Raw genomic sequence first — 13,886 nt, forward strand, 5'->3', positions numbered from 1 at the left:
ATAAAGACATGTCAAATGTCATATTATATATATATATACAGTGTTGTAACGATGTACAAATGGTTAAAGTACAAAATGGAAAATAAATAGGGGTTGTATTTGTTCTTCACTGGTTAACCTTTTCTTGTGGCAACAGGTCACAATTCTTGCTGCTCTATGTAGGCTACCTCTCAAACAGACACCAGGAAAACCTCTATGTGGGCTACCTCTCAAACAGACACCAGGAAAACCTCTATGTGGGCTACCACTCAAACAGACACCAGGAAAACCTCTATGTGGGCTACCACTCAAACAGACACCAGGAAAACCTCTATGTGGGCTACCGCTCAAACAGACACCAGGAAAACCTCTATGTGGGCTACCGCTCAAACAGACACCAGGAAAACCTCTATGTAGGCTACCGCTCAAACAGACACCAGGAAAACCTCTATGTAGGCTACCGCTCAAACAGACACCAGGAAAACCTCTATGTGGGCTACCTCTCAAACAGACACCAGGAAAACCTCTATGTAGGCTACCTCTCAAACAGACACCAGGAAAACCTCTATGTGGGCTACCGCTCAAACAGACACCAGGAAAACCTCTATGTGGGCTACCACTCAAACAGACACCAGGAAAACCTCTATGTAGGCTACCGCTCAAACAGACACCAGGAAAACCTCTATGTGGGCTACCGCTCAAACAGACACCAGGAAAACCTCTATGTGGGCTACCACTCAAACAGACACCAGGAAAACCTCTATGTGGGCTACCGCTCAAACAGACACCAGGAAAACCTCTATGTAGGCTACCTCTCAAACAGACACCAGGAAAACCTCTATGTAGGCTACCGCTCAAACAGACACCAGGAAAACCTCTATGTGGGCTACCGCTCAAACAGACACCAGGAAAACCTCTATGTAGGCTACCTCTCAAACAGACACCAGGAAAACCTCTATGTAGGCTACCTCTCAAACAGACACCAGGAAAACCTCTATGTGGGCTACCTCTCAAACAGACACCAGGAAAACCTCAAACAGACACCAGGTGGGCTACCACTCAAACAGACACCAGGAAAACCTCTATGTGGGCTACCTCTCAAACAGACACCAGGAAAACCTCTATGTAGGCTACCTCTCAAACAGACACCAGGAAAACCTCTATGTGGGCTACCTCTCAAACAGACACCAGGAAAACCTCTATGTAGGCTACCTCTCAAACAGACACCAGGAAAACCTCTATGTGGGCTACCACTCAAACAGACACCAGGAAAACCTCTATGTAGGCTACCTCTCAAACAGACACCAGGAAAACGTATTGGCTCTACACCAACCTTTCTCTACCTGTTGTCTACAACCCTCGCTATCTCCCAACTTATTTTGTATACATTTGCCTGACCTGTAGTCCATATTCACTGTAGACAGGCTGGTTAGGCTAGAGGTCTGATGATTGATGTTGCATATCCGCCACCTTCCAAGAAACTCTGAAGTGTGAGCCAAGCAGATTACAGCAATCAATCAGCGTACAGCACAGACTAGCAGCTCAACCTCATATCATTCAATTAATATCTGACAGGACAATAGCTGATTCTCTGTGAACTCGAAACTCATCAGGGACTTCAAACATAAGCTTGCTGCTTGTTATGTGATTACAGTAAACTACTGTAATTCAATAAGCCAAGTACGAACACCTGATCAACAGTTGTTGATGGCGTAAAATGAATCAGTACCATTTTAACAGAATGAAAATGTAATAGAATACAATAACAATGTAATGGAATACAATAACAATGGAATGGAATGCAAGAACAATGTAATAGAATACAAGAACAATGTAATGGAATGCAAGAACAATGTAATAAAATACAAGAACAATGTAATAGAATAAAATAAAAATAGAATAGAATATAAGAACAATGTAATAGAATACAAGAACAATGTAATAGAATACAAGAACAATAGAATAGAATACAAGAACAATGTAACAGAATACAAGAACAATGTAATAGAATACAAGAACAATTTTTTATTTATTTTTTATTTCACCTTTATTTAACCAGGTAGGCTAGTTGAGAACAAGTTCTCATTTGCAACTGCGACCTGGCCAAGATAAAGCATAGCAGTGTGAACAGACAACACAGAGTTACACATGGAATAAACAATTAACAAGTCAATAACACAGTAGAAAAAAAATGGACAGTCTATATACAATGTGTGCAAAAGGCATGAGGAGGTAGGCGAATAATACAATTTTGCAGATTAACACTGGGGTGATAAATGATCAGATGGTCATGTACAGGTAGAGATATTGGTGTGCAAAAGAGCAGAAAAGTAAATAAAAAAATAAAAAAAAACAGTATAAAAACAGTATGGGAATGAGGTAGGTGAAAATGGGTGGGCTATTTACCAATAGACTATGTACAGCTGCAGCGATCGGTTAGCTGCTCGGATAGCTGATGTTTGAAGTTGGTGAGGGAGATAAAAGTCTCCAACTTCAGCGATTTTTGCAGTTTGTTCCAGTCACAGGCAGCAGAGTACTGGAACGAAAGGCGGCCAAATGAGGTGTTGGCTTTAGGGATGATCAGTGAGATACACCTGCTGGAGCGTGTGCTACGGATGGGTGTTGCCATCGTGACCAGTGAACTGAGATAAGGCGGAGCTTTACCTAGCATGGACTTGTAGATGACCTGGAGCCAGTGGGTCTGGCGACGAATATGTAGCGAGGGCCAGCCGACTAGAGCATACAAGTCGCAGTGGTGGGTGGTATAAGGTGCTTTGGTGACAAAACGGATGGCACTATGATAGACTGCATCCAGTTTGCTGAGTAGAGTGTTGGAAGCCATTTTGTAGATGACATCGCCGAAATCGAGGATCGGTAGGATAGTCAGTTTTACTAGGGTAAGCTTGGCGGCGTGAGTGAAGGAGGCTTTGTTGCGGAATAGAAAGCCGACTCTTGATTTGATTTTCGATTGGAGATGTTTGATGTGAGTCTGGAAGGAGAGTTTGCAGTCTAGCCAGACACCTAGGTACTTATAGATGTCCACATATTCAAGGTCGGAACCATCCAGGGTGGTGATGCTAGTCGGGCATGCGGGTGCAGGCAGCGATCGGTTGAAAAGCATGCATTTGGTTTTACTCGCGTTTAAGAGCAGTTGGAGGCCACGGAAGGAGTGCTGTATGGCATTGAAGCTCGTTTGGAGGTTAGATAGCACAGTGTCCAATGACGGGCCGAAAGTATATAGAATGGTGTCGTCTGCGTAGAGGTGGATCAGGGAATCGCCCGCAGCAAGAGCAACATCATTGATATATACAGAGAAAAGAGTCGGCCCGAGAATTGAACCCTGTGGCACCCCCATAGAGACTGCCAGAGGACCGGACAGCATGCCCTCCGATTTGACACACTGAACTCTGTCTGCAAAGTAATTGGTGAACCAGGCAAGGCAGTCATCCGAGAAACCGAGGCTATTGAGTCTGCCGATAAGAATATGGTGATTGACAGAGTCGAAAGCCTTGGCGAGGTCGATGAAGACGGCTGCACAGTACTGTCTTTTATCGATGGCGGTAATGATATCGTTTAGTACCTTGAGCGTGGCTGAGGTGCACCCGTGACTGGCTCGGAAACCAGATTGCACAGCGGAGAAGGTACGGTGGGATTCGAGATGGTCAGTGACCTGTTTGTTGACTTGGCTTTCGAAGACCTTAGATAGTCAGGGCAGGATGGATATAGGTCTATTACAATGTAATAGAATGCAAGAATATACATCAATATTCACGTCACTATACACATTAATACACAATATACACATCAATATTCACATCTATATACACTATACACATCAATATTCACATCTATATACACTATACACATCTATATACACTATACACATCTATATACACTATACACATCAATATTCACATCTATATACACATTAATACACAATATACACATCAATATTCAAATCTATATACACTATACACATCAATATTCACATCTATATACACATTAATACACAATATACACATCAATATTCAAATCTATATACACTATACACATCACTATTCACATCTATATACACTATACACATCTATATACACTATACACATGTATATACACTATACACATCTATATACACTATACACATCAATATTCACATCTATATACACTATACACATCTATATACACTATACACATCAATATTCACATCTATATACACATCAATATTCACATCTATATACACTATACACATCTATATTCACATCTATATACACTATACACATCAATATTCACATCTATATACACTATACACATCAATATTCACATCTATATACACTATACACATCAATATTCACATCTATATACACTATACACATCTATATACACATCTATATACACTATACACATCAATATTCACATCTATATACACTATACACATCAATATTCACATCTATATACACTATACACATCTATATACACTATATACATCCATATTCACATCTATATACACATCTATATACACATCTATATACACATCTATATACACTATACACATCAATATTCACTTCAATATATACATCTATATACATTATACACATCAATATACACACCTATATACACTATACACATCAATATTCACATCTATATACACTATACACATTAATATTCACATCTATATACACTATACACATCAATATACATTATACACATCAATATTCACATCTATATACACTATACACATCTATATACACTATACACATCTATATACACATCACTATTCACATCTATATACACTATACACACCTATATACACTATACACATCAATATTCACATCTATATACACTATACACATCAATATTCACATCTATATACACTATACACATCTATATACACTATACACATCTATATACACTATACAAATCTATATACACTATACACATCTATATACACTATACACATCACTATTCACATCTATATACACTATACACATCAATATTCACATCTATATACACTATACACATCTATATACACTATACACATCTATATACACTAGACACATCTATATACACTAGACACATCTATATACACATCTATATACACATCTATATACACTAGACACATCTATATACACTATACACATCTATATACACATCTATATACACATCTATATACACTAGACACATCTATATACACTATACACATCTATATACACTATACACACCAATATTCAAATCTATATACATCTATATACACTAGACACATCTATATACACATCTATATACACATCTATATACACTATACACATCAATATTCACATCTATATACACTATACACATCTATATACACTATACACATCTATATACACTATACACATTAATATTCACATCTATATACACTATACACATCAATATTCACATCAATATACACATCACTATACATTATACACATCAATATACACATCAATATTCACATCTATATACACATCTATATACACATCAATATTCACATCTATATACATCTATATACACATCTATATACACTATACACATCTATATTACACATCTATCAATATTCACATCTATCTATATACACATCTATATACACATCTATATACACTATACACATCTATATTCACATCTATATACACATCTATATACACATCAATATTCACATCTATATACACTATACACATCTATATACACATCTATATACACTATACACATCAATATTCACATCTATATACACATCTATATACACATCTATATACACTATACACATCTATATACACTATATACACTATACACATCTATATACACTATACACATCTATATACACATCTATATACACATCACTACAAGAAAAGTAAAAGACAATCATAGAAAACAATCCTATTTTTCAGTAAAAGGTGAAATCACATTCCTTTCCTTTCCCTCTCACTTGTATGTCTCTTTGCAGGCTGCAAACAAGATGGATCTCGGCCACCTTGGTAGTTGGGATGAAACTGAAGAGCGGACCTGAATGTTCATTTTGAAGGACTTATTATCAAACTTGATCATATCTTATTTAACACAATTATACGCTATTATACATAATAACAACCAGCAAGTTTCGGTTTCGTACCATAATTCATCCATAATGACTTCGTATGTCTGTCTGTCTGTTAGTCATTCTCTCTCTCTCGCTCTGTCTGTTTATATCTGTCTCTATCTCGCTTTCTCTCTGTCTGTCTTTTTGTTTACATCCACCTGTCTCTGTCTCTGTCTCTAATTCTCTCTCTCTCCCTCCGTTCTCTCCGTTCTCTCTGTCTTTCTGTCTGTCCACCTGTCTCTGTCTCTGTCTCTCATTCTCTCTCTCTCCCTCCGTTCTCTCTGTCTGTCTTTCTGTTTACGTCCACCTGTCTCTGTCTCTGTCTCTCATTCTCTCTCTCTCCCTCCGTTCTCTCGGTCTGTCTTTCTGTTTACGTCCACCTGTCTCTGTCTCTGTCTCTTATTCTCTCTCTCTCCCTCCGTTCTCTCTGTCTGTCTTTTTGTTTACGTCCACCTGTCTCTGTCTCTGTCTCTCATTCTCTCTCTCTCCCTCCGTTCTCTCTGTCTGTCTTTTTGTTTACGTCCACCTGTCTCTGTCTCTCATTCTCTCTCTCTCCCTCCGTTCTCTCTGTCTGTCTTTCTGTTTACGTCCACCTGTCTCTGTCTCTCATTCTCTCTCTCTCCCTCCGTTCTCTCTGTCTTTCTGTCTGTCCATCTGTCTCTGTCTCTCATTCTCTCTCTCTCCCTCCGTTCTCTCTGTCTTTCTGTCTGTCCATCTGTCTCTCATTCTCTCTCTCTCCCTCCGTTCTCTCTGTCTTTCTGTCTGTCCATCTGTCTCTGTCTCTCATTCTCTCTCTCTCCCTCCGTTCTCTCTGTCTTTCTGTCTGTCCATCTGTCTCTCATTCTCTCTCTCTCCCTCCGTTCTCTCTGTCTTTCTGTCTGTCCATCTGTCTCTGTCTCTCATTCTCTCTCTCTCCCTCCGTTCTCTCTGTCTTTCTGTCTGTCCATCTGTCTCTCATTCTCTCTCTCTCCCTCCGTTCTCTCTGTCTTTCTGTCTGTCCATCTGTCTCTGTCTCTCATTCTCTCTCTCTCCCTCCGTTCTCTCTGTCTTTCTGTCTGTCCATCTGTCTCTCATTCTCTCTCTCTCCCTCCGTTCTCTCTGTCTTTCTGTCTGTCCATCTGTCTCTCATTCTCTCTCTCTCCCTCCGTTCTCTCTGTCTTTCTGTCTGTCCATCTGTCTCTCATTCTCTCTCTCTCCCTCCGTTCTCTCTGTCTTTCTGTCTGTCCATCTGTCTCTGTCTCTCATTCTCTCTCTCTCCCTCCGTTCTCTCTGTCTTTCTGTCTGTCCATCTGTCTCTGTCTCTCATTCTCTCTCTCTCCCTCCGTTCTCTCTGTCTGTCTTTCTGTCTGTCCATCTGTCTCTGTCTCTCATTCTCTCTCTCCCTCCGTTCTCTCTGTCTGTCTGTCTTTCTGTCTGTCCATCTGTCTCTGTCTCTCATTCTCTCTCTCTCCCTCCGTTCTCTCCGTTCTCTCTGACTTTCTGTCTGTCCACCTGTCTCTGTCTCTGTCTCTCATTCTCTCTCTCTCCCTCTGTTCTCTCTGTCAGCACACCCATTACCTTACATCATCAGTTAGATTAGACTACATTATAAAGAAATGTCTGTGTCAGCATGATATGGATATCAGGTTTCCTCTGTTGCAATCAGTATGTTCTATAATCTGGTTAAATGTTATTACCATGTTCATTACTTTGTGTTATGTATAATGGTTAAATGGTGTTGGTCTTTGGAAGCCGAACTCTGGGTTATAGTCGGCCTATAGCTATTTAGATCAAACTCGTGCTGCACAAAATTGCATTTAGCCTACCTTTCAAAACCTATATTATCCAGATTACAGACTATACTTTTGCTGCAAAAGTTTCGCTGTTATACTGTGGTTATGAATTGGCGACCTTAAACTGTTAGGCTATACGTGATTTGTCTATAAATAATCACACAAACACAAATAACATGTTTGGCCACTGTTGCTAGAGAGACATTTAACCATATTACATTTTGCGTAATGTATGCACAAGCAAAATCCATAGGTCACACCATTTCCTGAAACTGTAAAATCCTGCGTGAAGTTCATCCACACAGGGCTGGAATATCGTCAACAAGTTTCATCAAGAACTTTGTGTTGCATGTAAATGTCCGCGGCAAAGCCAACTGTCTGCGGCCAAGAAAACACTCCTCTCCCTTCATCCCGTTTCCTTCATTGCCCAATCCCCTGAACAAAAACAAACTCCTTACCTGTGATATCGACATATTCAGGTAGACGAACAGACCTGTAGTAGAAGCAATCTGTAGAACGACCACCACAATCACCACCATAGCGATCCACATCTTGGACGGCGCGGCATCGCGACGCGTGTTTGCCGCTGCCGTCGTGGCCGGGACCATCATATACGTGGTGGATTCGCTGCTGACGCTTCTGAAGTAATCCTGCTGCTGCTGTAGACTGTTCGGCGTGGCCATGGTGGCATTCCCGACGCATGAGTATCCTTAAAAAAAAACACAACAAAGAAGTCGCTGACCGGACGGGTAAATGAAATCAATGTCTAAGCTAAACGAGTGTGTCTCCTGCTATTCCGATTCCGAAAGAGTCCTTCCATTCAGTTTTGAGTGGGAGGAGAAAGCAGGGTAAAAACTCCTATTCCTTCCTCTTTGGCACGATGACTGCTGTGCAAGGCGCGTTGAGAAAGAAAGTTGTCTGGGGCAAGCCACGTTCCGGTGAGATAGAGAGAAAGAGAAAGAGAGAGACAGCGAGAGAGATAGAGATAGAGCGGAAGAGAAAGCGCAGAGTGCAGACTGAGGAAGAGAGAGATAGAGATTTTAAATGTCTTCATTCTTTTGGAACTTCTGTGAGTGTAATGTTTACTGTTCATTTTGATTGTTTATCTCACTTTGTTTATTATCTACTTCACTTGCTTTGGCAACGTTAACATATGTTTCCCATGCCAATGAAGCCCTTAAATTGAATCAAATTGAGAGAGAGCGAGAGAGAGTGAGAGAGTCATGCCAGTTCTCTGAACAGAATTGGACTAGGGAGGACAAATATTTAGCCAACACTCTGTTGGTTATTAATGTGGAAAACTTGCCTTGATTAAATATTTGAACTTTCCAGAAAACATTACACGCCACCCCCTTGACAAAAGCTTATATATTATTGTTAGTAGGTGGAAATATGCATTTGAAATGCATGGGGTTTTTCTTTTTTACACATGGTCATTTAAAAGTGTGTTTTTTTTCCATCTAACATTGATTTATCCGCCAAGATGATCCGTTTAGGCCATGTAAAACTAAAAGGAAACATTTACAGGAAAATAAACCTCTTTCATCACAAACACATGAACTCTCAATGAAGATATAAAGGTGCATTTGAAAGGACTGATGAAGATGGGAACAGAGAAGTGACTGCTTTTAGTGGTGTTGAAGTCTGAAGTTTACATACACTTAGAGTCATTAAAACTAGTTTACATACACTTAGAGTCATTAAAACTAGTTTACATACACTTAGAGTCATTACAACTAGTTTACATACACTTAGAGTCATTAAAACTAGTTTACATACACTTAGAGTCATTAAAACTAGTTTACATACACTTAGAGTCATTAAAACTAGTTTACAAACACTTAGAGTCATTACAACTAGTTTACATACACTTAGAGTCATTAAAACTAGTTTACATACACTTAGAGTCATTAAAACTAGTTTACAGACACTTCGATTGGAGTCATTAAAACTAGTTTACATACACTTAGGTTGGAGCCATTAAAACTAGTTTACATACACCTAGGTTGGAGTCATTAAAACTAGTTTATATACACTTAGGTTGGAGTCATTAAAACTAGTTTACATACACTTAGATTGGAGCCATTAAAACTAGTTTACATACACTTAGGTTGGAGTCATTAAAACTAGTTTACATACACTTAGATTGGAGACATTAAAACTAGTTTACATACACTTAGGTTGGAGTCATTAAAACTAGTTTACATACACTTAGGTTGGAGTCATTAAAACTAGTTTACATACACTTAGGTTGGAGTCATTAAAACTAGTTTACATACACTTAGGTTGGAGACATTAAAACTAGTTTACATACACTTAGGTTGGAGTCATTAAAACTAGTTTACATACACTTAGGTTGGAGACATTAAAACTAGTTTACATACACTTAGGTTGGAGTCATTAAAACTAGTTTACATACACTTAGGTTGGAGTCATTAAAACTAGTTTACATACACTTAGGTTGGAGCCATTAAAACTAGTTTACATACACTTAGGTTGGAGTCATTAAAACTAGTTTACATACACTTAGGTTGGAGTCATTAAAACTAGTTTACATACACTTAGGTTGGAGTCATTAAAACTAGTTTACATACACTTAGGTTGGAGTCATTAAAACTAGTTTACATACACTTAGGTTGGAGTCATTAAAACTAGTTTACATACACTTAGGTTGGAGTCATTAAAACTAGTTTACATACACTTAGGTTGGAGCCATTAAAACTAGTTTACATACACTTAGGTTGGAGTCATTAAAACTAGTTTACATACACTTAGGTTGGAGTCATTAAAACTAGTTTACATACACTTAGGTTGGAGTCATTAAAACTAGTTTACATACACTTAGGTTGGAGTCATTAAAACTAGTTTACATACACTTAGGTTGGAGTCATTAAAACTAGTTTACAGACACTTAGGTTGGAGTCATTAAAACTAGTTTACATACACTTAGGTTGGAGCCATTAAAACTAGTTTACATACACTTAGGTTGGAGACATTAAAACTAGTTTACATACACTTAGGTTGGAGTCATTAAAACTAGTTTACATACACTTAGGTTGGAGTCATTAAAACTAGTTTACATACACTTAGGTTGGAGCCATTAAAACTAGTTTACATACACTTAGGTTGGAGACATTAAAACTAGTTTACATACACTTAGGTTGGAGTCATTAAAACTAGTTTACATACACTTAGGTTGGAGTCATTAAAACTAGTTTACATACACTTAGGTTGGAGCCATTAAAACTAGTTTACATACACTTAGGTTGGAGTCATTAAAACTAGTTTACATACACTTAGGTTGGAGCCATTAAAACTAGTTTACATACACTTAGGTTGGAGACATTAAAACTAGTTTACATACACTTAGGTTGGAGACATTAAAACTAGTTTACAGACACTTAGGTTGGAGTCATTAAAACTAGTTTACATACACTTAGGTTGGAGCCATTAAAACTAGTTTACATACACTTAGGTTGGAGCCATTAAAACTAGTTTACATACACTTAGGTTGGAGTCATTAAAACTAGTTTACATACACTTAGGTTGGAGCCATTAAAACTAGTTTACATACACTTAGGTTGGAGCCATTAAAACTAGTTTACATACACTTAGGTTGGAGTCATTAAAACTAGTTTACATACACTTAGGTTGGAGTCATTAAAACTAGTTTACATACACTTAGGTTGGAGACATTAAAACTAGTTTACATACACTTAGGTTGGAGTCATTAAAACTAGTTTACATACACTTAGGTTGGAGTCATTAAAACTAGTTTACATACACTTAGGTTGGAGTCATTAAAACTAGTTTACATACACTTAGGTTGGAGTCATTAAAACTAGTTTACATACACTTAGGTTGGAGTCATTAAAACTAGTTTACATACACTTAGGTTGGAGTCATTAAAACTAGTTTACATACACTTAGGTTGGAGTCATTAAAACTAGTTTACAGACACTTAGGTTGGAGTCATTAAAACTAGTTTACATACACTTAGGTTGGAGCCATTAAAACTAGTTTACAGACACTTAGGTTGGAGTCATTAAAACTAGTTTACATACACTTAGGTTGGAGTCATTAAAACTAGTTTACATACACTTAGGTTGGAGTCATTAAAACTAGTTTACATACACTTAGGTTGGAGCCATTAAAACTAGTTTACATACACTTAGGTTGGAGTCATTAAAACTAGTTTACATACACTTAGGTTGGAGCCATTAAAACTAGTTTACATACACTTAGGTTGGAGTCATTAAAACTAGTTTACATACACTTAGGTTGGAGTCATTAAAACTAGTTTACATACACTTAGGTTGGAGTCATTAAAACTAGTTTACATACACTTAGGTTGGAGTCATTAAAACTAGTTTACATACACTTAGGTTGGAGCCATTAAAACTAGTTTACATACACTTAGGTTGGAGTCATTAAAACTAGTTTACATACACTTAGGTTGGAGTCATTAAAACTAGTTTACATACACTTAGGTTGGAGCCATTAAAACTAGTTTACATACACTTAGGTTGGAGTCATTAAAACTAGTTTACATACACTTAGGTTGGAGTCATTAAAACTAGTTTACATACACTTAGGTTGGAGTCATTAAAACTAGTTTACATACACTTAGGTTGGAGTCATTACAACTAGTTTACATACACTTAGGTTGGAGTCATTACAACTAGTTTACATACACTTAGGTTGGAGTCATTAAAACTAGTTTACATACACTTAGGTTGGAGTCATTACAACTAGTTTACATACACTTAGGTTGGAGTCATTAAAACTAGTTTACATACACTTAGGTTGGAGTCATTAAAACTAGTTTACATACACTTAGGTTGGAGTCATTAAAACTAGTTTACATACACTTAGGTTGGAGTCATTAAAACTAGTTTACATACACTTAGGTTGGAGTCATTAAAACTAGTTTACATACACTTAGGTTGGAGTCATTAAAACTAGTTTACATACACTTAGGTTGGAGCCATTAAAACTAGTTTACATACACTTAGGTTGGAGTCATTAAAACTAGTTTACATACACTTAGGTTGGAGTCATTAAAACTAGTTTACATACACTTAGGTTGGAGTCATTAAAACTAGTTTACATACACTTAGGTTGGAGTCATTAAAACTAGTTTACATACACTTAGGTTGAGTCATTAAAACTAGTTTACATACACTTAGGTTGGAGTCATTAAAACTAGTTTACATACACTTAGGTTGGAGTCATTAAAACTAGTTTACATACACTTAGGTTGGAGTCATTAAAACTAGTTTACATACACTTAGGTTGGAGCCATTAAAACTAGTTTACATACACTTAGGTTGGAGTCATTAAAACTAGTTTACATACACTTAGGTTGGAGTCATTAAAACTAGTTTACATACACTTAGGTTGGAGTCATTAAAACTAGTTTACATACACTTAGGTTGGAGTCATTAAAACTAGTTTACAGACACTTAGGTTGGAGTCATTAAAACTAGTTTACAGACACTTAGGTTGGAGTCATTAAAACTAGTTTACATACACTTAGGTTGGAGTCATTAAAACTAGTTTACAGACACTTAGGTTGGAGTCATTAAAACTAGTTTACAGACACTTAGGTTGGAGTCATTAAAACTAGTTTACATACACTTAGGTTGGAGACATTAAAACTAGTTTACATACACTTAGAGTCATTAAAACTAGTTTACATGCACTTAGGTTGGAGTCATTAAAACTAGTTTACAGACACTTAGGTTGGAGTCATTAAAACTAGTTTACATACACTTAGGTTGGAGCCATTAAAACTAGTTTACAGACACTTAGGTTGGAGTCATTAAAACTAGTTTACATACACTTAGGTTGGAGACATTAAACTCCTTTTTCAACCACTCCACACATTTCTTGTTAACAAACTATAGTTTTGGCAAGTCGTTTAGGACATCTACTTTGTGCATGACACAAGTAATATTTCCAACAATTGTTTACAGACTGATTATTTCACTTATAATTCACTGTATCACAATTCCAGTGGGTCAGAGGTTTACATACATTAAGTTGACTGT

General features: G+C 37.4%; 1 protein-coding gene across 1 annotated transcript in view; it reads right to left on the reverse strand.

The window, feature by feature from the left end:
* Positions 1-8,785, reverse strand: part of LOC135574263 (tumor necrosis factor ligand superfamily member 10-like) — a 90,407-nt gene extending 81,622 nt beyond the window's left edge. Inside the window, exon 1 of the mRNA XM_065025257.1 lies at positions 8,292-8,785. Coding sequence (XP_064881329.1) covers positions 8,292-8,516 — 225 coding nt within the window. The 5' untranslated portion in view covers positions 8,517-8,785. The remainder of the gene's footprint in view (positions 1-8,291) is intronic.
* Positions 8,786-13,886: the final 5,101 nt, after the last annotated feature.

Source organism: Oncorhynchus nerka, linkage group LG12, assembly GCF_034236695.1.
Source record: "Oncorhynchus nerka isolate Pitt River linkage group LG12, Oner_Uvic_2.0, whole genome shotgun sequence".
Classification (NCBI taxonomy): domain Eukaryota; kingdom Metazoa; phylum Chordata; class Actinopteri; order Salmoniformes; family Salmonidae; genus Oncorhynchus; species Oncorhynchus nerka.